This window comes from Amyelois transitella, chromosome 3, assembly GCF_032362555.1.
Source record: "Amyelois transitella isolate CPQ chromosome 3, ilAmyTran1.1, whole genome shotgun sequence".
Taxonomy (NCBI): Eukaryota; Metazoa; Arthropoda; class Insecta; order Lepidoptera; family Pyralidae; genus Amyelois; species Amyelois transitella.
In genome coordinates, this window is record NC_083506.1 from 9,089,482 (window position 1) to 9,113,772 (window position 24,291).

Consider the following 24,291-nt stretch of genomic DNA (forward strand, 5'->3'; position numbering starts at 1 on the left):
TTTTATATATATTTTTGAATGACTTCGCAAAGTTGTACGATAGTCTATTTGCCTGAAACAAAACCTTTGCCGCATTGATAAAACTTACAAAGTATGATCTAAGACTAACGATTGTCTTTACCACCAAACAATTTGACTAAGTACTTATTTTAAAATAAGTTGTCAAGTATCTCAAGATAATATTTGATCACATCGGTGAGTCTTGCCGAAAGGTCAGATCAAGATTACCTTAAAACGACGAGCGTGCAGAGATCGTGGCATCCCATCTGCCTATCTACGCAGGAAAGAGGCGAACTCTATTATTATATATATCTATAAATATTAGTCCGTGCAGGATTTCCTCGGACTAACGAAAGACGTTTCGTATAACCTGACTTTCTACCTACTCGAGGTTGGGAGATCTATAGACATAATTCAAGCTGGAATAGTTTCCCATATAGTCAAACGGGAATAGTTTCATGTAACTCAACCCGATTTTTTCACTGCGGGATACAGGTGGACGCAGCTTCTTCCTAAACATGTCGCAACGCCCGGTGGGTGATGAGAGTCTAAGCTGAAACACCATGTATATTTGCATATTTCAATCAGGCGTTATTGAGTTATGACTTCATATCAGAAAAAGCATGTAATTCCTGACGTGCTTGTGTAAATCACAAACGTGTCTGCTGCACGAGTAACAAACATGTCAATTGTGAACAATCCAAGCTATGAATAAGTTATTACTATTTGTTGCCCTTGTTGTGTTTCATGTCGATATAAGCTTACAAGTAAGTTAAAATAGTTTTTTTATTGACTAGTTTAGTAATTATTCATTACAATTCGTTATGAATAAACGGTAGGTAAATTAAACACTTTAATAGAAAAAAAAATTTTGCTTAACGGACTATTGTAATAAAATCATTATTCTAGATTTTATTTTTGCCATTAGTATATCTTAGAAGGTAATAACACATATTAATTATAAATAAAAGCTGAGGGTTTAAACAGAAGCATGCAAAGATTTGTGCGCGTAAAATTCGCCATTCTTGTCATTAGGTATTAATAAATTAAATCATTTTTTTTATCTACTTCAATTACGGATTATTAACCGTATTGCATGATCTACATACATACATACATATTATCACGTCTATATCCCTCGAGGAAAAGCCATGATCTATTTTGGGCATAACTGTTACATACAAGTAAGATATATACTACTTATTTATTTTTTGGACATTACTATTATAATTAAATTATTTACAGGAATGTCAAACTGAAGTTTCTTACAACGGCCTAACTGTAACATGGTGGAAAAGCCCACCAGGAAATAATATAGAGTCAGATCCTATTTGTTACAATAATGATCAAATTGTCACCCGAAACTGTACGGGATCTGAATGGAAACCGGAACTTGATGAAATTATGTGCTCTAAAGTCGTCCAGTATTTCAACCTATCGACATGTCCTCCCGGCTATCACAGGATTTCCGATAATAATGATTACTGCTACCAAGTTCATCAAAAATCAGCCTGGAATTTTCCTTGCTACGAAAGCGGAGGTGCATCTGTCATAACCGACTTTGATAAAACGGAAATCGATTCTTTACTACAGTCATTGATTTCTTATAATTTCTCGCAATACTTCTGGTTACCGGCACAACGAATGTCTACATTTCAACCTCTGACCTGGTATATACCTGGAACCAATTGGGGACGTCACGTGGAGATAAATGGGGAATTACCGTTACGATCACAAGTTGCAAGGAATTGTTTACTTCTTGATATAAAACGCAGAGAATTAGTGACCGAATCATGCGGCGAACAACATCCAACATTATGTTTCTATATTAATGATTTACAATATCCAGCAAAATGTCCCGACGGATATCATGCATTTCGATTTATGTCCGACGATGGAATATGTCTCGGCATAGAAAAAGCTGACACTGAATCTGGTTTAACTTTTACTCAATTTATAGACAGAAAATGTAACAAACCAATGGGACACATAATTGAAGATAACTTACGAAGATTTATATTTAAGAAAATTGCAGAAATGGACAATGTTCATAACGACACCTGGTGTTGGTTTACCAATATAAATAATTATGAGAAAAATGTTTTAGTAAATAACACAACAAGTGTTTTACCGACTAATTTTAATTCTTTTGAAGGAGTTATAAATAGTGCTGGTACGTTGAGCTTGTTCAGTACTTTAGTAACATTATCATGTATGGCTTGTGAAACCGAAATGATTTATGAGCCAGCTGAGTTTCTTTTAGAATACAATGAAATAGAAAACAAGCTTTTCTTGACAGTATACAATCCATCTGGATTATGGTTATACGATGACAATGATAAAGGTATACAGTGTTTCTCAAATGCACAAGGATTTATAACAATAATTGAAGTTAATGATTTCCCTTACATTGATCTTCGAACTAAAGATATCATTGATAAAATGGAAAAAATTGTGTATGTTATTGATCTTGTCACTGATATGTCTGCCCAATATTGGTGTGAAGGACACACAAAAAACTTTTCATTAATTACAACAGAGAAAATAATTGTAAATCCTCAAGGTAGTCAAGTTCATGTATTTGCATTGATTTTTCAAATAAATTCCCATAAAATAGTAGATTATTCAGATATTAACTATTTGATAGAAAATATAACTGAAATATTTCAGACTGAAAATACGCTTGTAATGGAAATGACCGACAATATTGGATTTATCGATTTAGTTATGCATTTGCATATTGCTATAAATAGAACCTATGATAATGAAGCTCAAAATTTGCAAATAACTTTAGTCGATTTGAAAGAAAAAGCTCATCAAGAGTTTCCAAAATATAATTACACTTTTGTTCATTTAGCTAGTTCAACATATTGCTTGCCTACTAATTCATCTGATTATATAACCTTAGACTGGCAACTAACTCCAATTGGACAAATTGCCACTCCTGTACAATTTTGTTTACAAAAAAATGGACTTCCAGTTAAAAGGTTATGTAATGGGTCTTACCTTACAGGTAGTAAGTGGGATAATGTTGAAGGTAAATGCGATAAAAATTATACACCGTCTAACATAACGACATTTTTGTATGAATTTGTCAAAGGAGAAACATCTGAAAATACAACTTCTCGCTTTTTAATTGATGGTCTCAATTTCGTATTGAGCGACACTGATATAATGATTCCTGCAGATATTTATTATTTATCAATGTCTTTGCAATATATATGCAAAGTTCTCCAATATAATCAATCAAACATTGATATGGGTGATATTGAAAATATAGCTTGGGTTATGGACAGAGTAATGGACGTTGACAATGGATCCTTAAATTTAGCGCAAACCCTTAATTCGAGTAATTTTTTATTAGATTCTGTAAAGAATATAATTGAAGTACTCGCGGAAAATATTTTCTTGAATAATAGTCTACTACCAAAATCCACTTATCAAACGGCTATAAAAGACCAATTTGTTATTCAAATATCTTATCCAAAATATAATAATATAACAGGTTTAGCAATTTTAAGAACCGGATTGTCGGATAAATTTACAGATATGGAAGTTATGCCATTATATGCAAACTCAATAATAGAAGATATTTTGTCAATTGATAACTTAGAAATAGCTGCATGGTTACCGTATAATGTGTTGAAAAATCTTAAGGTCATTTCTAATGACAGTAAGTGCAATGATGATGATTTAAAAAATTTGCATATAATAATAAATGTCTATCACAATGATGTAGTATTTCAAGAATTAAGAAAAACCGACCATGTTATTAATAGTCGAATTATTGAAATATCCGTACCAGGTTTTGTAACAAATTTAGAATATCCCATCCCTCTTATATTCAGTAACATAAATAAAACAGATACATTTAGGTTTTGTAGTTTTTGGGATTTTGAGAATTCTAAAATTGGTAGAATTCCAGGACAATGGGCTACCCGTGGGTGCTATGCTCTTGAAATGTCTAATAATTTAACATTGTGTAAATGTTACCATTTGACACACTTTGGTCAGCTAATTGATATTAAACATTACTTTTCTGACGAAACTTCGCCTGTTAATAAAACGCACGCAGAAGTTTTAAACATAATAACTTTAGTTGGTAGCTTTCTGTCACTATTAGGCGTTATTGGTATATGGGTAACAGCTTTGGTTTTTGATGTTTGGAGAAAAAAGGCAGGAACAAAAGTATTGTTACAACTTTCTACAGCTATTGCTTTGCCATTAGTTTTGATGATAGTATTTAATCTTGACAGTAAAATTTTCAAGGAATATGACGGAAAACAAGTTGTTGCGTCTCATATGAGAATCGTTTGTATTGTTTTGGGCGCATTGCTGCATTATTCTGTATTAGCCAATTTTATGTGGATGTTGATTACAGCTACATTACAATTTGTTCGCTACGTGCGAGTTCTAGGGGTATCGCGACCGTCTCGCTTCATGATAAAATTCACAATCTTAGGTTGGGGTGTTCCGTTTATTCCAGTTTTGATAACGTTAATATTCAGTCATGCAAACTATATCCCAGATCCATCAATAGACCATCGAATATGTTATCCTAAAGGTTCTTACTTTATGATGGGAGTCGTTCTTCCAATTTGTATAATACTGTGTGTTAATATTGTCATGTTTGTGCTGGTAATAAGAGCGATAGCACAATGTCCTGACATGAGAATACCAGATAAAACCTTGATTTGGGCACAGTTAAGGGTATCTATTTTATTATTCTTTTTGTTAGGTCTAACTTGGATTTTCGGATTTTTCTCATTTTCTAACAACTATATTTGGTCTTACCTCTTTTGTCTGACTTCGACCATTCAAGGATTTGTATTGTTTATGTATTTTGTAATTTGTGATCCTTCTACCAGAAATCTATGGGTTACAGTAATCAAACCAGAATTTTCACAGAATTCTTCCAGAAAATCTGTTATGAGTATTAGCAGTGGCTGATTTATTAAAGAACATTTTTATTTGTCTATTGATAATATAGTTATTGTATATTAACTTATTATTGTTAAGGTTTAATAGATTAATTTTGTACATGTAATTTGCCCAGCGCCGGGACAGTACCTATAATATAAAAATAAACATGTTGTAAATTTCTTTACTTATTAATATTCTAGACTGTATTATCACCGCCCGAAAATGTCACTAATAGATGGAATGGAAATTGTAATTTTTCTTTCTTAAAGATAAATACGGTCGAATTGAGAACCATCTCCTTTTTTGAAGTCGGCTAAAAAGTACTTTTTATATTGTTATTTTAAGGCATTCATAGAAAAAAGAAGTACATTGCGTCTACGAGACCCGATGACTCGACCCCTGAGTAAGCTTAAAAAATTGTAAATAATAATTTTAAGTCATAAAATATTTTATCTGAATAGATTGGTATTGTAGCACCTGTAATATCTTTAAAAATGTGAAGGAAGAACATTTTAACGTTCTTATTTTGAAGCAGCGGCAAAGTACGCTGGTTCGAATCAGCCCAGTGTGATAATGAAGTGCAACCAAAACAATCAAAAGGTTATATTTATTTGATATAGAAATCCTACATAATAATTATACATAAGAAGGTAATTTATGCAGCTTTTAGACAATGGCGTCAAATATTTTATATTTCAACTCTGAAAGCACTTATTTAATGTTAATAATGAGTAGATAAATTTAGATGGGAAAAGATCACGCTATTAAATTTAATGAAAAATAATACTTCTATACTTAGCTAAGCTTGTAGAAGAACTAAGTAGATATTAAGTATATTATGCAAATATATATAAAATTAAGTCACTTTACCAGAAGTTTAGGTGAAATATAATATTAAACATACATATAAGAAATAATTGCATAATATAAACTGTTATTTAAGTTGAATAAGAAGCATATTTTTAGATTGATAAAATAAATGTATAAACCACATATTATGTTATGTTTTCCAAATTATACTTAACAAAACGGAAGAAAAGGATACGACCCCATTGATGACCTCTGATTCCTGTAATCTTCCGAATAAAACTACTGGGATTTTCCATTCAAATAAACTTACTAGTAAGAACACTAAGAATTTTTATTCCACTAGACTTACGAGTTATACAAATCAATAAATGACCCTTATATTGTTTATTTTTAAATACATATTAGTATAAATATAACTCATCCCCTACTTATACAGACCCACCATGCCTTGAAGGTCAATTATTTGTGAGTGTAGCATTGTAGTATTTAATTGTATCAGTGAATAAATTGTTAATTAATTGATTTATCCGAAATATAAACAAAAACAAAACAGTCCCTTTTATTGAAATCTGTTGAAAATAAAAGAACACCTGAAATGCAACTGATTCACTGCATGAATGATGTTCATGTGTTAACAAACAAAAATATGTGTTTGTAAATTGTGCACTTCAGGTATTGCAAATTTAAGAATCGGTAAATATTTTAAATCACTTCAAAAATCGACTATTGTTCTCGAAGCAACATATATTTATAAACAAACTAAACTGCATGTGAGCATGAACCAATCTATTTCAGTTTTCTAACTACAACCCGTTGACTAAGCATCGCACATTGGCACAATGAAATTAAAAATGTTAATAATATCTGGTTTGCTATTATTATTTGGTGAGTAAAATTGTAACATAATAAAAACCGATTGTCACGTCTTAATTCTTTACTTCTTCCTCCTGGCTTTAGTCCCAGTCGCATCTTCACTACGCGAAGCGGCTGCTATTTGACCTCCGCAAACTTTGCACGGGAACCTTAGATCGATCATGTTTACTCATCCAGTTGCCTGAATTTTTAACCTGTGTCTTTCCGACGACCGACGCTCTTATTTTACGTGTCTTTAATTTTTACGGGGTAGATAAAGTTTATTTAGTTAGTAGCTCCGATAGAATTCAATGTTAAATAGTTAACGAAAGGTTAACTTAACCATTCATTTACTTTGTTTCGTGAATAGAAGCTATGATTGGAAGTGGTTGGAGGGCAGTGCCCGCCAACACGGCCATGTACGCGCACCAGGGCCCTCGCTTAGGCATCCCCATGCCTTCTTGGCATGAGAGACTACCTCGAAGTAAGTTATGGCATATCACTCGTGTTAATCTAACAAGTACTTTTTAACTAAAAACATTACAAACCATGTGAAACCTGACTCTTTCAATCCGGGATTATGGTCAAAATGCGCTACCCGGGCTCCTCTCCAGTTCGGGGAAGATATAACCGAGACTAGCGCCAGGACGAAAAAGATCAATTGACAAAGTTCTGGCAAATGGTCAGGTCAACTTTTATGAAGAAATAAATTATTGTCGACGAAGTTGAAGAAATATTGTGAAAGTTGTAGTCCCAGCTTCGCATAGACTCAAAGACAACGTTGGGCTGTATAGTTCAATGATGGAATTAAGATTCAAATTGTGACAGGTTGCTTTCTCATTGCTTAAAGGAGAATCCATGGGAAAGAGATGAAGTGCTGGGGACTACAGGGTAAACAAATCCGAAAAGTACAAGACTCGTAGGCCATTTAAACCTGATTTACTTAAAGATTAAATTTGTAAAAAATTTTAAGTATTTTTATAATTATTGTAGCGTATCTACACTCTATCTACAAGTTTGGTTGGTGTACTAGTGATTCCACCAAAAAAGTATATTTAAGGAGAACTGCTAATATGACAATAAAGACCTGGCATGACGCTAAGTATTCCCATTTTGCGTATGTAAGTATACATTGTACGACTCTTTTGTTCTAGTCAGAATTATATGTCACGGTATTTTTGCCTTAATAATTAATCCACGTTTGGATTATAAGTTAAAAGACTTTCGCGTTATTGGGTGACTGACTGACATAACTGTGTATGTTCTGGGAATATAACATTCATCTAGTGAAGCCCCCGTAGAAGGCGATAAAGTATCGCTGTCCCGTTTCACGTCATAATAAAAAGCGAAACAGCGATAGTTTTTCGCGCAATAAACTCGGCGTCGCGCGTGCCATGCTACGAGGGATGCTTGTTGCCCCATTGTTTACTTATGGGTTTATATATGTAATTTGGATTTCTCTGAAAAAGATGGGAGTCACTTCATGTAAAAACCTGACTTACATAATCCAGAATCAAGGTCAAAATTCGCACCTCAAGCTTCTCTCTCTCAAGGTGTGGAAATAACCGGGATTAACACTAGGAGGACAAACAGGTAAAAATTAGATAAAATTATCTTAATGGAAAGTCCAGTCACCCGTAAGTGTCCATTTCGATCTTAAAGTATTTTAAAAGTACTAGCTGTTGTCCGCAACTTTGTCGGCTTTAAATCTTGAATTATAATGTTATTCCAATGTTTAAGCTCTATAACCGCAAAGTTTGATCAAAACCAGTTCAGTAGTTTTTGCGTGAAAAAGAAACAAACACACACATCCATACATCCTTACAATCTTTATCATTTATTATTAGGGTTTATGCAACCGGATGCATTTTGGCTCACATTAAATTTTTATCCTATTCTTTATGTTATTTTTGTATTTCAATGATTATAGTTTTTAACATTTAATTTTTTACGAAAAATTATCAGCATGATTTTAAATCATATTTGGAATTTTCGGAACTCCGATGATATTAGTTGGAAAGAATGTAATAAAAACTTGCACCTACATAGCATGAAGTAATATTTATATTTATTTCAGCTTCTTGAAGAACACGACACGCAACGCTTTCGCCTACAATGTGTAGTGATGAAGATGTATGTACCAATGCAGTACGTATTCTTCAGAGGCAGGTTGCCTGTGTACTACTGCCAGGGTCAAGTTTTTATGGTGATGTATAATATGAATCAAAAGTTTGAAATACATGAATTCTACTTTCATGTTTCGATAGGATTGCTTGCTCGGTTTGAATTTGAATTTTACCATCCAATCGCACGTTATTAACTAGAAATTGATTTTGGAACTCCTAAAAAAAGATGTTGGGAGCTAATGAAATTGTTGAGTAAAAAGTATTTTTTCATTACAAGACTTTAAATCTCTTTATATTTTTATTTTTTATACAACCCCAACAAATGTTTGTATGACTTTAGGAATAGAGTGATGAAAAAGATAAAATTTTAAGAGTTCATCCTATTTCCCTAAGTTGATATTGACCTGTTGGATAAAGGAATAACTTAGGATTTTATTTTTCATTCAAAATCGGTTTATGATAAGCGAGTAATTGCGTTTTTTTAAATATTTTTTGAAATTAAAAACAACTTTCTTTTTCGTTACTTCCTTCATTTTTCGGTGAATAAAATTAACTTAATATAGGTATTTAATCGGTTGATTATAGAAAAAAAAACTAAACGAATATTTTTTTAAATTGTATGTTACTGGAATCAGGTTACCTATTAGGCATTTTACTATAATAAAACGTATAAACCTAACTAACTAAACTTCTTTCAAAATCGCACATTTCAAACTAGTAACTGATCCTTATCATAACATCAAATAATTTTTGAGGCGGATACTAATATTCAAATGTGTCTGTAATTTTGTCTTCCGGTCAAGCCATTTTGATAAAGAAAATACCAGATTACCAAAGCGATTTTAATTAACAGCTTTTAGGTTCATTCTTTTCCAAAAATCCTTACGGGAGCAAAGTCCCTGGCAACGACTAGTAAAATATTCTTCTTTTCTGAACCTTTAGGTAGTCATAAATAGGCAAACAAAATATTAAAAGAATATAAACTAATACTGGATTACGACATTTATTTGCCAAAAGCAAGGAATTATACGGAGAGCTTATCGTTTTAATGCGGAACCATAAAAACTCATTCTGTTATGGTTTATCATCTATTATTAACTACTGGAAATCCTTTAACTAGTGTTTTTACACAAGGAACTTATTGATGAATCGCATAATAACGTAAATACATATAATAACCAATATTATGCAGAATCTACGGATATGGTATCTTCATCATCTACTCCTCTATCGCTATTGTCAGCTGAAGGAAAACTGGACGGTGGGGAAGGAGATGGCTGAGGGAACAACTGTGAAGGGAATTGTGGGAATCCTGATCCTGGAGCCTGTGGGAATTGTGGGAAACCTGATCCTGGAGCCTGTGGGAATTGTGGAAAACCTGATCCTGGAGCTTGTGGGAATTGTGGAAAACCTGATGCAGGGGCCTGTGGGAATTGTGGAAAACCTGATGGTGGGGCCTGTGGAAATTGTGGCAAACCTGATGCAGGAGCCTGTGGAAATTGTGGGAAACCTGATGCAGGAGCCTGTGGGAGTTGTGGGAAACTTGAAGCAGGAGCTTGTGGGTATTGGGGTGTTTGCGGGAATTGGGGAAATGAAGTAGACTGATCAGGCGATTGTTGATACGATGCGTCAGTGCTGTCCTGTTGAGTTTGTTCAGTCGACGGCGTGGAACCTTGAGGTGGAATGCCTGAACTGCTCGGTGGCGGTGGCTTCGCATCTGGTGTAGATGGCTGTTTTTCAGGTGGAAACTCTGCCGAATCAACAACTGCCGTATCTGAATCTCCTGCAGGTTGAGAGGGAGTATCTGCTAATGGTTGTTCTGGTACTGGTGCTGTGGGAGCAGCTGGAGCAGGAGGGTACACAATACCTCCTGGAGGATAATATGATCCTCCTCCAGAAATAAGTTGACCGCCAGGTGGGAAAAATGACGCGTCAGCAGTCAAATATGAACCATCAGTGAATAGGGTACCTCCTTGTGGGATAAATGATCCACCGGCTATAGGATAGAAGGCTGGTTGAAAAGGACTAAAGTGGCTTATCTGCGGCTGGTAAATAAATTGCTGATCATATCCTGACAGCGATGATAAGGGTATCTGTAACAAAAGTAATAACGCCCTTAGTGATATTTGAAATATCTTTAATGCCTTGCTTATCGATTTTTCAATACGATTTATCAATACATCAATATATCAAAAATATTTTGATAAAACTGTCAAGAAGTTGGAACACTATCACACGTTTATCAAGGAAAAATAAACAAAGGGACATATAAGAAGCTGTGTTAGAAAAAATATTTACAATAAGATTATTAAAACTCGCACAGCATGTAGGGAATGTTCTCAACTGGTTGCGAACCAATTATTTCCATAGCGGCCAACAAGTTTGAAAATGACATCGAACTTCTACTTACAGCATTTATATATTGCGTGGTTGCAAAGGCTGTTTTAATTTGTGGCGTGACGGTTGCGATCAGTTGTCTAGTAGTCTTCCTTCCACCAGGCCAAGCTACACTCGTGCCACCAGCACCGGGCGCAGCGTTTGCTGACACCGCACAGAATATTAATAACGCCAGCACCTGTTTATCACACACGGATTTAAATTTCTGCATAATCCTGTTAAGAAGGTTTCTAAATGTTTTCACTTTTATGTTCAACGTAGCCTTCTGTGCTTTGTTTAAGTATGTGTTTCTCATTTAAATAATAATAAAATTATTTTATGTGTGTTTATTTAATAATAGAAAAATTTAAGATTTTTTAAATAAACAACATCTATTAGCGTGATATTTTGTATGAACGTATAAATATTTATATATAAATAGTGCCGTATGGTTTCCGGCAGCAATAAAAAAAAAGAATAGGATCACTCCATCTCGTTTCCATGGATGTCGTAAAAGGCGACTAAGAGATAGGATAGGATATTTAAGATTCTTCTTTTAGGCAACGCGCTAACAACCTTTCACTCTCTCAATTCTAACATTAAGCCAAACAGCTGAACCTGGACCATCAGTCTTGTCAAGACTGTTGGCGCTGCCTACCCCAAAAGGAATATAGACGTGATTATATGTATATATGTAAAAATATAACAAAGAAATTGGATAAGTTCTAGAAAAGGAAACATTCCACTTTGCGAAAGATTGAAATTCTAAACGTGCCCACAACAGATTGAATGTTTCTTGCATACTTATGAGGGTTTAGCCAATACTAACATTACGATAACCGTTGAAAAGCTGAAATACACACACCACATACATATCACGTCTTAACTCCTTACGGGGTAGACTGAGACCACAATCAAAATAATCCTAAGGAAATTATGACAGGTTGCTATCCAATCCCCTAAAATGTAATTCTTTCTCACTATTGACTCTTACAATATACACGGTAAAAGGAGCAGCAGCAGCACACTGTCATAGAGTATGACTACCAATATCACGATAACCATAAAACACTTAATAATTTTTATAATATGCTCAATACAAAAACTGGTCGGCACACAATAATATACACTGATCACACACGAACGCCAAATGAAACTAGTTCGTCCGAAAGCTGCGCGAGATCATACCTTCATCGCGGAGGCAGTGGCGGCACGGTCCGTGTAACAAGCGTGGAGATTCTTTGGACGACTATTATATATACGTTTTCGTTGTCGCGCCCACGACAAAAAGAAAGAAAGTCACTGGATACGCCTTGAGATTTTTACAGGACTGTTCGCTTACTTACATTATAATGTCTTTATTCCTTACCGTGTAAACATAACCTGTAGTCTAAGAATGGAAGGCCACCATTAGCTTAAAATAATTGAAATTTTGAAAATAAAAATGATATGAATGCTATATTTCTGCATACTATATCGATTATATTATCTCATTGTGTAGCAAATAGGTGTTGAATAGACGTCATTTTCATAAGTTTTTGTACAAGAATAGAACCTATACTATACTTGAAAATATTCGAAAATAAATTTAAAAGACACCGTTCATATAAAACTGAACTATTTCATTCTGACTGAATTATTAGTAACAACATGAATGCTTTGTTAAGTGTTATTAGAGTAAGCGACAGTGTCACTTCATATGATTCTATGAAGAAAACAATACGAGTTTGTTTTAATAGTATTTAGAAACAGTATTTTTTTTATTCAAAAGATATAAGCTTTGACAACTCTGATCATGATGGTTCATCTTCGTCTCTTTCGCCCTTCGGTTTAGGGAACAGAAACTCTCCAATCCTTCGTTTGAACATGCCTACCACAGGCTTCGGTACATTGTGATGGAGAGGGTGCGCTCCCCCAATGTACACGGCTCCCCAAGCATTTGCAAACAGCTGTAGCCATAAACGAATAAGTCTTGTTTGATCCATCTTTGCAGAGTCAGCGTACTTGCCTGAAACAAAATATTTTTCAGCATTGAAAAAATTCTTACATCACATCTTCTTCTCCCTCCTGCGTTAGTCTCGGATACATTCTGAGATCCTCACCTCTCTAGAGAAGAGGCCGGAGTGTGCCTTTTGACATTCACACATTTTCACATATCACATATTTGACCTATGGGCTTAACCCAAGGCAAAGCAAAAGTCACAAGATACAATGAGTGAGTACAGTCTTACCGGCCCCGCTTTGTCTTTTCTTCCTTAATAAGAGAGCTGCTTCGGTAGCATTACTTGACCCTTCAAAGCTTAAGGTGGTATTAAGCTTAACAATTTGATCACTGATCATAGTTGTATTCTCTAAAATGATCATCTGGAACAATACAAAAAAATATGAGCATATTTTGAGATGTTATTTATTTTTAAGTTTATTATTACAATAAATGCTATACACAGCCTTTTAGCCTTACTGAATCAAGTCTAAATCACCACTTGGAATCCATGAATAGTGGCAGGATTGTCGGCTGCATAAATTTTTCAACTTGCCCCGATCTTCACATACGGACTTCTTCTTCTTTCGTCACTTCAGGGATAAATCAATGAAAATCAGGTTTAAGTCTCTTATAGCCTAACGCGCGAATATTGCCTTTAAAATTTTTGAAACTTTTTTTTCCTGCATAGCTATGCATTAATTATTAATTACCCAGTTATGCATAAAGGTCGCTACCTGAATATAAAGATAAAAATGTAAACAAAACAAAATACTACTATTCACAATATGTGTTGTTCAAAAACCGGTCGATCCTTTACTTTTAAAAAGAAATATTTGCTTAATACATATTTGTATATAAATACATTTATATACAAATATATATATATATATACATATCAAATTTCATCGTAATTTATATATATATATATTATTTCGAGAACGATACTAGCGTTCTCGAAAACCGCTGTAACGATTACGATGAAATTTGAAGTATAGGTTCATATAGGGGTAAAATAACCAATCGCTGCAGACTCTAAAAAGGAAATTATTCCTAGCACTTTCAACAGCATCGTAAAATAATTAGATAAATGCTGCTTTAATTTATATGTGAAAACCATTTATGTAATGTAATGTATTACGTTAACCAGTTACTTGTTTAGCTATTTTGTCAATTGTTATGTTGTCAACACACTAGCATAATTTAAATGTTTTTGTAAAATTTTTCGGCGCTATTTGTCTATTTAATATGTAATTCTAATTGTAAAAATGTTGTAATGACTGTTTGTGCCAAAATAAACAAAAAAAAAATTAGTTTTACTTAAACGTTAAATGTATTATTATTTACTGCTTTAGACTCTAAAATTTGGAATGTTGGGAATATAACATCCTAAGTCTCGAATAAATGTTATCTACGAGTATAATGTACTAATAACATAATAAAATATAATGTGTGTAAATGTACTGTAAAAATACCTGTGATTTATTGGTTTCCTTATCGACATGCAATGTCAACGTACTACTTAAACGTAATATTAAATTAAAGACAACAAAACAAAGTGTATGCATTATTACAATGTACTTCAAGCGTGTGAATTATACAAAATCGTCGCAATTATTAAATTAGTAGACAAGAAAACGGTGTTTTTATTGATTTCATCTTATAAACACATCCACCTCATTTGTATTTATATCAACAAAAACAAACATTGAAAATATTTATTAATATTTTCTATACCAAAATAAACAAAGAAGCACATTCTTATATCATTACTACTAGCTGTCAGCCAGATACATTATATTATACAGATCTATGAACCAGTCTTGTTTTCAAAAAAATAATTGCGCGCTTTGATATTTCCTTTCAAGTCTCTCTTTGTAACTTGTAATAATTGACAGGAATTATTCAGACTTCCATGATTTTGAAGATGTGAAACTGAGCTCAGTCTATAGAAACTGGAAGAATTGAAAATACTACAATATTTCTTACATTCTTCTTTCCCAAATCGATAATTTTTTAGGTATGACTCGCACAAATGCCCTAAGATGAAAGTGCAAGCAGCAATACATGCTGCCAATGAGAAGACATACCAATGTTACTGGGTACCCTACCCAGTAACTTCTTACAAAGTCAGAAAGTTTTGCTGCTGCATACAACTGCACAGAGCAAAGAGAGCCTAACGTTGGGTCTTGTTTAAACTCCATTGACATTCAACATACAAAATTATATTATGTGGACACCGTTCAAGGCTTGTCCAGATCTAAATCTCTTGACATTTGCTACCAATCTCTCACTGACATTTCTACCAATCTGATGTGATCAATAATCATGCAATATTACACCTATAAATCATGCATACTTTATAGAAAATTATTTGGTTCTGAAAAATTCGCTACCGTACTCTTATCGGCACTTTCATAATTTAAGTCGTTGTTAATTTTTAATTTTCATTGTCTAAATATCACTAGTGTATCCATAGAGCATTTAACTACACTTAAGATTACGGCTTTTTTCCTCTATGCTTTTCTCCTGGTTGCATCCTCATCACTCTAGAGAGGAGCCCAAGATATGCCTTTGACCATAGATCCTGAATTGGGTGAGTCAGGCGTTTACACGAAGCGACTCCCATCTGACCACCTCAACTTTTGCAGGTAAACCTAATCCGTTTTGGATCGATCATGGTTATACTTTCAATTGCCTGAATTTGCAGGTTTCCTCACGATGTTTTCCCTCGCCGTAAGAGCTGCAGTTAGGATTCAAACTAATGTACATAACTTTGTTAATAGTCATTAATACATGGCCGAGCTGAGATTTGAACCTGTGCTTTTTATGCACATCACACATTTAAACCGGGCCCCTTACCGATTCGACCACCGACGCTCACTTAGGAGTACGGCTATTAAATGTACAAAATATTTACTTCTCGGTATGTACTCCAATTTATCACTCGTTACCTCTTTGTTGAGCCTTTTCGTTTTAAATACTGGCTGTGTTGTCCTGAGGTGTAGCCTTTTTTGTGTAGCCTCCACAAAAATGTCTAACGTCGATTTGACAAGTACGTTAATCAATAAATCTGAAATAAATACCTGTAATAATTTCCATGTAAAATAATAAGTACATTTTTTTCGTATAACTGAAATGGATTTCAGTAAACTATAATATGAAGATAATATTAATGTCTCTACATCACTCAATCGAAAATGTCAGGTGTGTTCATTCATAACTTTGTCCGTCCATTGCCTTATTTGCCGAAAACAGTAGCACCCTTAGCACGTATTAAGAGTAATTAGGCACGTATGTTCCTTGAGGGAGCATAAGGGACAGCACTATGAGAGAATTTCTTAAATCTCCTACGGGAACAGGAATTAAAGGGGTTTTTTCATTTTTTGCTGACGGAGCTGTAGACATATGCCAGACCATTACTTAATAGAAAGCTTAGATATTGTTCTAAAGTTTAAAATATGTTAAGCTCTATTATAAAAATATTATTTGCTGGTAAATACAGTATAACCAAAAAATTGTCAAACTCATGTGGGCTTTTGTCAACTAAATCTAAAAATTATGTTAAATTTATGTTTAACACTCTACGACAGATTTATCGCTCGTAACTTGTTATCATTATGTGAATAGATTATCATCAAATATCAGCAAATTCGCATATGAACATCATGATCATCGTGTTAACGAATCACTAAGTTTAATTAATATTGTAAGGTTGACGTTGTTGAAGAAAATGCTGCAGTGCAGTTTGTTACCGCTTCTTCTGCACTGACGCCTTGGAAGCGGCAGTAAACTTAGTTTTTAAGTAATTTATTTGACGTCAACCAATGTTGTTAAACCATACGTTTTGACGATTATTAAGCGATATATAGTATCCTATAATAATGAATAAAAATTTTTAATTTTTGAATTTTGAATACGAAAAATAAAATGAATCTTACAAATAACCTAAATTTAAATACTTCCAAAAAGACAAATAATATGTCACCTAATGTAAATGAACCTTCGTAGAAGTTATTGTTTCGTAATTTGACGCCGAAACACTTACCCTACATTATCCAATATTTTTTATTATTTTTTGATAAACAAACAAGAAAAGTTTAAGTCATCTTGCGTGGATTTGTTAAGACAGAGAGGTGAGATGAGACAAGATGTCTTACGTACGTACGTTCGTAAGAAAGTACGAATTCAATAAGTGAAACAATTACAAATTGAACTTTACTCATCTGAATAGTTTCATATTTATTTATTTCATCAACTAACTTGATTTTCGTTAACAAGTTTTCACTAATTTCATAATTCATAGTAAACTCGAAAACTATTAGACCGAGTTTCCACAATTTGTAATAGTAGATTAGGCCTTCTTAAAATATGGGCTACTTTTCTTCCCATGAAAGCAAAGCTCCGGACAAAAGTCTAATGCAATTTGTAATTACTGTTTGTCTGCATTAAAGATGGAAAAGTAAGTACCATTTTGGTTAGAAAATAGAAAAATTGAGATAACTTTTCGTCAATATAGGTATCATGTGCCTTTAACTACAATGTTAATTTTGATATAAATGGATTATGGAGTCTTTTCATAATTTATCAGTAAGCAAATTACATAAATGGCCAGATTTCATAAAGATAGGTCGTATCTAAATCTTCACGTAATACCTTTCTATTTTTAATTAATAAACCTATTTTATCCTGCTTTGAATAAATAACATCTTAATAGATTAGTATAATGACAATAATGACAAAAATAGATTACTATTGTTGATACGAACAACATGGTTTTTCTAAGAAATAAATTGTACTTCAGAATGGTATAAGGAATGTTTTTCGTCTTTTATATGGAGTATTTAATTTAAATATTCGTATATTTAAGATGCCATAATTGGAAAGGATCAGGTTGCACTCTGTTCGCCTGTAGAGACCGTTATACTAAGGAACGTGTGAAATTGCCAATATTTCGTGGTGTCCATAAAAAGCTAAAGAAATTAAAACATGGCCACTTATTGTGTATACATACTTACATAAATCACTCCCCTTAACCGGAGGGGTGTGTAGGTATGCTACCTCCAACTCAGCGTTTTAAGAAAAGAAGGACATACTTTTGCAAACGATTAGCCGAACTCAACGTGACTTAATATTTTCTTCGACACAAGCACTTTCTGCGCTACAGCAGCCGACAATCCCTTTTCCCATTTATTTTTATTGCTTTTTTTTTCATATCCCTAGTTTTTGCATCGACTGACTCTTCGGCCCAAACAACTGAAGAAATAAAAAAACCAAAAAGAAAATGTAAGTTTTTTTTTTAAGTTTCAATTTCAAATAATCACCTATATCCTACCTAGTAGCTACATATACCTATTTGGTCTGTATATATTTTATACTAGCTGTTGCCCGCGACTTCGTCCGCGTAAACTTATTTGCAGGCAAACCTTGCCTTGAGTTCATTCAAATGACGATAACTTTTTTTTTAGTGAACCGATTTTGATGAAACAAACTTTAAATGTTTTTCTGAGTTAAAACAAAGCAATTGGTGAAAGTTTAAAGTAAATCGGTTCAGTACTTTCGGAGATAATCATGATCATACATACAGACAGACAAGAAATTAAAAAAAATATATTTTTCTTTCTATTATTCATTCTAAGTGTCCCTCTATCCATTTCAGTCAAAAATACTAAATGTACAGACAAAATATTTTTACTGTTTTATTATATGTATAGATTTCACTGAAACGATGCATAAGTAATTCGAAGTATGGTAATTATTGTGTATCAGCTGATGTTTTAGTGAATGAGCGTGCTAGACTAGCCGGGAGCCGAGAGACAATTTCCCAGCGTGACGTCTGCCCCGCGCCCGCCCCCTCCGCTTTTCCTTTCAGCGCGGTCGGGATCAGTCGGGTTTCGGCCGTCGCGGCGCTCACCGCTACAGCGACAAAAAACGCTCGCACACAACACTAATTGTTTACAAAAACATCAACTTATTCCAATTATCGCGAAGGAACAGCACCACACACCCACGTACGTTAAATATCATCATTCTCAAAACCATTACAGTAGATATCAAGCGGCCTCAGTAGAAACAGATTATGTTTTGGCCTACATTTTCAAAAATATTTTAGGTTCTCGTATATTATGTAATTTATTTGTTAAAATTGTTCATAATAAGAAACACAGGCCTGATCTAGTAACTACTCTAATTAATTTGTATAGTGAAACAACGAAAATTGATCACATCTCAAACATTAATTTATGTTTTGTTTTGTAAACATCATATATAAACATTTCGAGTTCAACACCCTACTAATCAGTGACCACAACCATTTCCTTTACAATATTGCTTCTTCCAACTTACATTATTCTCGGTCAAAAAAAGAAAAAAAACTTTAATTTGTTTATGCTATTTATGCCTTTAACTTTAACGTACGTAATATTAATTCTTTAATTAAATCGATTGTAATTTCTCTCTTTCATCTTTGGGTGTTGCGCCCGCCACGGCCTAGCTTCAGAGCTTGAGGTTCTGATGTAAAGTTGTATTTATATAAAACCTTTAACCAAAAATAATCTATTCGACTCAAATATAATTTTCAAAATATTATGTTATAAATGTAAATAGACGTACAAAGAAAGCCTACTTATGTCACAAAGGCTGTCACTTATCATGCTTTTAAAGAATTACCATAATCGTCCAGGTGATAGATTTTTTTAAAGGGATTAAAAAAAAACATTATTTGAAACGATATTCGTTATTTTTTAAATTCTGCCACTTGTAGAATATGCCAGTAATTGTTTTTCATGCAATATAAAAGTTCATAAAGGACTTCCTATTAATATCAGTATTTTTGTAAATTCACTGACTATGTGCGTTACAGATTAGTCTTGTTATCATTTACATATAAAATTGGCGTTTGCCTCTTACAGCATATCGTATGGCGGACGAATCGGCGGTGGACTGCTTGTTCGACCGGCTCCGCCTGCACCAGCAACGCGCCCCGGACTCCGTGGAGGTGGCCCGAGCCATCACCGCGCGGATCAACGCCAGGCTCACCTCACACGGTATATAAAAAAAAAAACAATTTTTTTATCCTTAAAATAATTGGCAGAAAAGTAAGCCCTTGGCTCCACCTGCGTAAAGCAAAAAAATTCCCATCAATTTCCCTTTAGCTAGAATTTCGGGAAATTTCTTTAAGCACACCTCTAAACCATAAGGGATCTAAAAACCAAATTTACAATCTGAAAAACCGGCGGTGGACTGCTGCACTAAAAATACGCGCCTGATGCTGATAAAGTCCCATTTTTTTTAGAATAGAATAGAATATTTATTTGCTTTTGACTAGGGTTTGCAAAAGGTGTAAAATCAAACATATTTCCTCCTGGTCAGCCATTAATTATAGCATGTAAATTATTATAAAATTATACATAAGTCAATTAATTAATTTTTAATAAAATGAAGTAAATATTATGTCAAGTCAATATTTGATTTCAAGAAAATAAAATAATTATGAATAAATTTAATTTTTATCTAAAATTGAGGAATTCATGGACTGTATAAAAAGAATGTTCAATAGGCCAGCAAAATAATTTATTTTTGAATAAATTATAATTCAAACATTTTGTCTTCCGGTATTATGTTAAATATGGATATGCATATAAAGTAACAATTATTTTTAAATCTTTCGTTTTTCGGTATTACATCTAACCCAGTCTATGCACATTTCTTGTGCTTCTTGGGTATACCTCTTCAGCCTCTTTGAACAATTTGTAATTAACTTTTACAAATTTGTCAATTTCAAATACGTACAGACAAGGAAGTGGAAGAATGTTTAATAATTTAAAGAGAGGCTTACACGATACGTCTGGAGCAACTCCATAAATGGCTCGGATGCATTTTTTTTGCGCAATAAATGCTTGGTCCTCAGCATATTTCTCACTAGAGTTTACTCTCGACTTCGTCCGTGTAAATTGAAAAATCGATGTTCTTAGGACGAGTGAAAAAACATTAGTGAATGTGTCAGTATAGTACAAAGTCCTCTATCAACGTGGTCTCGAAAGTACACTTGTAACATTACATAGCCGGCCCCATTTCGAGGAGCACGTACACACACATGGTCACGTCTATATCTCTTGTAGTCTTGTAGTCAGAGCTAACAGTCTCGAAAATACTGAAAGGCTACGTTCTACCCTATTTCTTCATAATGGCATTGAAATTCAAACGGTAATCCATCGCCAACAAGAGGAATCCCAAGTTACGACATCCATGGAAAAGTGCTAGAAACCACACGGAAAACGAGAAGCTCGTACCTGATGGCGATATACATGAAGTGACGAAGTGTTCCTATTCGCTGGCCGAAAGTGTATGGCAAAAATTTTAAAACTACTGTTACCATGTAAACTAGAATAATTTAGTCTAGGTCTAGACGACGTGAATACATTCGCTCCATCCAGTTTATAATTATGCAGGATATTCATATCGGTAGATTGGAGAGTACCGGTAAACATCGCACAACCTTGAAATGAAAATGCGATCAGGAAATCAATAAAATTACAAATTAGCGTGTCGGCGACGCCACTATAAAACGCATCATAGTTTAAATGAAAGACTCATTTTTTATGTGAATATTATAGAATTATAGGAGATAAAATCATCAATAACTGTAGGGAAGTCGTAAAAGGTGCGTTGGTCACATATACCGCAGTTTCACGTATTACCAAAGGTTTATTTTACAAATTGGTTAGAAGTTGCTCTCTTTTAATCGACTTCAGGACTCTATATAACAGTGATTTTTAAGGCGCCGTACCTACAAGGTAAAAAACTGTCTGTCTATCCGTCTGTCCTTCTGTCTGTCACCAGGCTGTATCGGATAAACCGTGATTGCTACAAAGCTGAAATTTTTACAAATTATGTTTTTCGGTTGCCGATAAGATAACAAATACAAAAAATATAAAGGGGGTATCCCCATACAATCAACGTGTTTCTTTTCGTATTTTATTTCAGATATTAATAACGGTAACAGGTAGCCGCTTAAAATTTTCTCAGAATATTTACATGTACCTATAATACCTTTTAAAATAAATAATCAAATAATAATAAAGTAATTATTAGAGCCCTACTTTACAGTCTCATACAACATACGTATTTTTTTTGGTCGATATTAATATCAGGTAGAAACGTGAATATAATAAATAAATATTTAAGTAACCAAACGTGATGATGATACGGAACCCATCCTGCGCGAGTCCGACTTGCAGTTTTACATTACTTCGTTATATGAATAGATATAGTGAAAACTTGTAAAACTTAGTCTGGCTCTTTATTTTCAAGTCAGGCTGAAAGGCGACTGCAGAATGTGTTGTCAAAATGAGTATCTGCAGAGATCCAGTACATATTGATCACTAACATATCTGCCTTTAGTCGACTTTCCTATCAGAAATACTCTATAATTAAGAGATGAAATTAATAAACTGTATCCCTCCGTCAAGGAGGTCACACGGGAATGCTTTATATTCCCTCACGAGGCCACTCTCGGATGCGCTGCGAGTTACCTCCATAATAAAAAACTCAACCGGGAGAAAAACCAGGAGGATCATGAGCCTACAAAGCGCTCGAGTTTTGTGCCTTAAAAATGCAGTTGGTACGCTATTGGCGGGGGCGGGGTAAATTAGAAACATAGTAATGTAACGTAAATTACACAAGTAAATTATATGGCGGGGTAAATTAGAAACAATTTTTGCAGCGCTTAAAATCTTTTGATGTTACACGTCACAAGATGGGATTTGTAACAGTCTCCAGCAAGAAAATAGTTCATTAGTACTGTTATTTTTCTCTACATTAGTTAGTAGAGAGGTGCTGTTAAAAATTAATGCTGGGCACTATGCCAGAAATACGGCTTCACGATTGTGGGAAACTGTAATTTGCATAGATATAACTCAACTGAAGGAATACAAGCATCTGACAATGTATTAACTGTAGTAAAGAATCCTAAAGCTACTAAAGATAAAGAGTAGGAAGGATATATACATACTTCTCATCTAAAGCCAGTCTGTTAGATGTTAAAATTATTTATTCACATTAAAAAGTTACGATTCGAAAATGTATACATCATGCCCCATATAACTATTCTGTTTAAAATAATGCAAAAATTTGCCACTTTATATTATAACTGTGTACAAAACCTATATCCCCGTTAGATCAGATTCTTGTATATTTCATTAAATGAAATTGTCAAACATCAAAAGTACCCGATACCTTGCGTGAAGGGAGTTATGAATGTAGATTAAGCGAAAGAAGTATGCAGAGATCGTGGCAAGTGGAAAGATGTAGTCTCTGCCTACCTCTCCAAAAAAAAGGCGTAATTTTATGTAAGTATGTAAATTGTCATACAAAATAATATCTATATATAAAATCTTGAGAGAGTAGTCTCGCGACCCCGCCCGGATTATTCAAATATCTCGTAATTTCAGTTCACGCGGGAATTTCGGAAAATCCTTTTGTACCCACCCTTAGGCTACATTAAGAAACCTACACGCCAAATTTCAACAATAGTAGTTTCCTGTTTAGTCTATATAGATGATATGTATACCTAGATGATTGACGTTTAAAGATACTTAACAATTTCTAGTTCAGTACAAGGCGACCGGCCAGCATTAATTGGCTTGCCTCACTATTTTAATTCTTCACAACGCAATATAACATGTAAAAAAAATTTGAAATTACCGATGATTAAACTAAGTCGATGGAGTTACCTGTCAAGATCAGGATTAATCCTTCTCTCAAAAAGTAGGTAATTTTAAGTATTCAGTGCAATCATATTAAAGGGTGTGATAAAACTGTAAACATTTACGTTCAATCAATTTCACTCCCTGTTTGCGTGAGTAAGGAACGCATTAGCTTTATCGAATCAGATAGTTGAATATTATTAAGTATTATCATGCAACACACAAACAGAATGAATACTCCTGATATCTACACATTCACTAGACTAGATAGGTAGAATAGGTAGGTACTAGATATATTTGTACAAAAATTCCGTCTTCAACTATGAATATTTCTATGGAAAAACGTTCAAAAATGGCACTGTACATTTTAAACATCCAATCTAAAAGTTCCCCTAGTAATTGTTATGGAATTCAGTCGGGATTCGCTTTTTATAAAATCTGATTTACCATATCCTGAATCATGGCCAATGGTCACAGGAGCACCCTTGAGAACGAAACCGAGGAGGATAATGATGAT

At 33.8% G+C, this 24,291-nt stretch overlaps 4 protein-coding genes across 7 annotated transcripts in view; 2 read left to right on the forward strand and 2 right to left on the reverse strand.

Annotated features, from left to right (window-relative positions):
• The first annotated feature begins 636 nt into the window (after nt 1–636).
• On the forward strand, nt 637–6,248 carry LOC106140090 (uncharacterized). The gene is made up of 2 exons (XM_013341618.2): nt 637–767; nt 1,246–6,248. Exons 1-2 carry the CDS (start codon nt 708–710, stop codon nt 4,948–4,950), a joined length of 3,765 nt encoding a protein of 1,254 aa, XP_013197072.2. The 5' UTR covers nt 637–707; the 3' UTR covers nt 4,951–6,248.
• A 2,780-nt stretch (nt 6,249–9,028) lies between these two features.
• On the reverse strand, nt 9,029–12,375 carry LOC106140112 (uncharacterized). Its single transcript, XM_013341646.2, has 3 exons — nt 12,276–12,375; nt 11,122–11,286; nt 9,029–10,804 (listed from the first exon to the last, which is right to left on the reverse strand). The coding sequence occupies exons 1-3, from the start codon at nt 12,279–12,281 to the stop codon at nt 9,896–9,898; spliced, it is 1,080 nt and encodes a 359-aa protein (XP_013197100.2). The 5' UTR covers nt 12,282–12,375; the 3' UTR covers nt 9,029–9,895.
• Nucleotides 12,376–12,880: 505 nt separating this feature from the next.
• LOC132902720 (uncharacterized) lies at nt 12,881–14,674 on the reverse strand. The gene is made up of 3 exons (XM_060948876.1): nt 14,544–14,674; nt 13,319–13,451; nt 12,881–13,095 (listed from the first exon to the last, which is right to left on the reverse strand). The coding sequence occupies exons 1-3, from the start codon at nt 14,634–14,636 to the stop codon at nt 12,881–12,883; spliced, it is 441 nt and encodes a 146-aa protein (XP_060804859.1). The 5' UTR covers nt 14,637–14,674.
• A 5,311-nt stretch (nt 14,675–19,985) lies between these two features.
• The window catches only part of LOC106140165 (cytosolic carboxypeptidase 1), a 57,064-nt gene continuing 52,758 nt past the window's right edge, over nt 19,986–24,291 (forward strand). For all 4 annotated transcript variants that reach the window (XM_060952413.1, XM_060952407.1, XM_060952404.1 and 1 more), the window contains exon 1: nt 19,986–20,114. In XM_060952413.1, coding sequence (XP_060808396.1) covers nt 19,988–20,114 — 127 coding nt within the window. In that variant the 5' untranslated portion in view covers nt 19,986–19,987. The remainder of the gene's footprint in view (nt 20,115–24,291) is intronic.

Bases quoted from the DNA above. Each gene is read 5' to 3' on its own strand.
- LOC132902720 (XM_060948876.1), bottom strand. From the start codon at position 14,636: ATGCATACACTTTGTTTTGTTGTCTTTAATTTAATATTACGTTTAAGT. The intron at 13,452-14,543 runs GTATTTTTACAG...GTATTGTTCCAG, and splicing joins AGGAAACCAATAAATCACAG to ATGATCATTTTAGAGAATAC. The intron at 13,096-13,318 runs GTAAGACTGTAC...ATTTTGTTTCAG, and splicing joins GAAAAGACAAAGCGGGGCCG to GCAAGTACGCTGACTCTGCA.
- LOC106140090 (XM_013341618.2), top strand. From the start codon at position 708: ATGAATAAGTTATTACTATTTGTTGCCCTTGTTGTGTTTCATGTCGAT. The intron at 768-1,245 runs GTAAGTTAAAAT...AATTATTTACAG, and splicing joins ATGTCGATATAAGCTTACAA to GAATGTCAAACTGAAGTTTC.
- LOC106140112 (XM_013341646.2), bottom strand. The intron at 10,805-11,121 runs GTAAGTAGAAGT...CTTTTGTTACAG, and splicing joins CCACGCAATATATAAATGCT to ATACCCTTATCATCGCTGTC.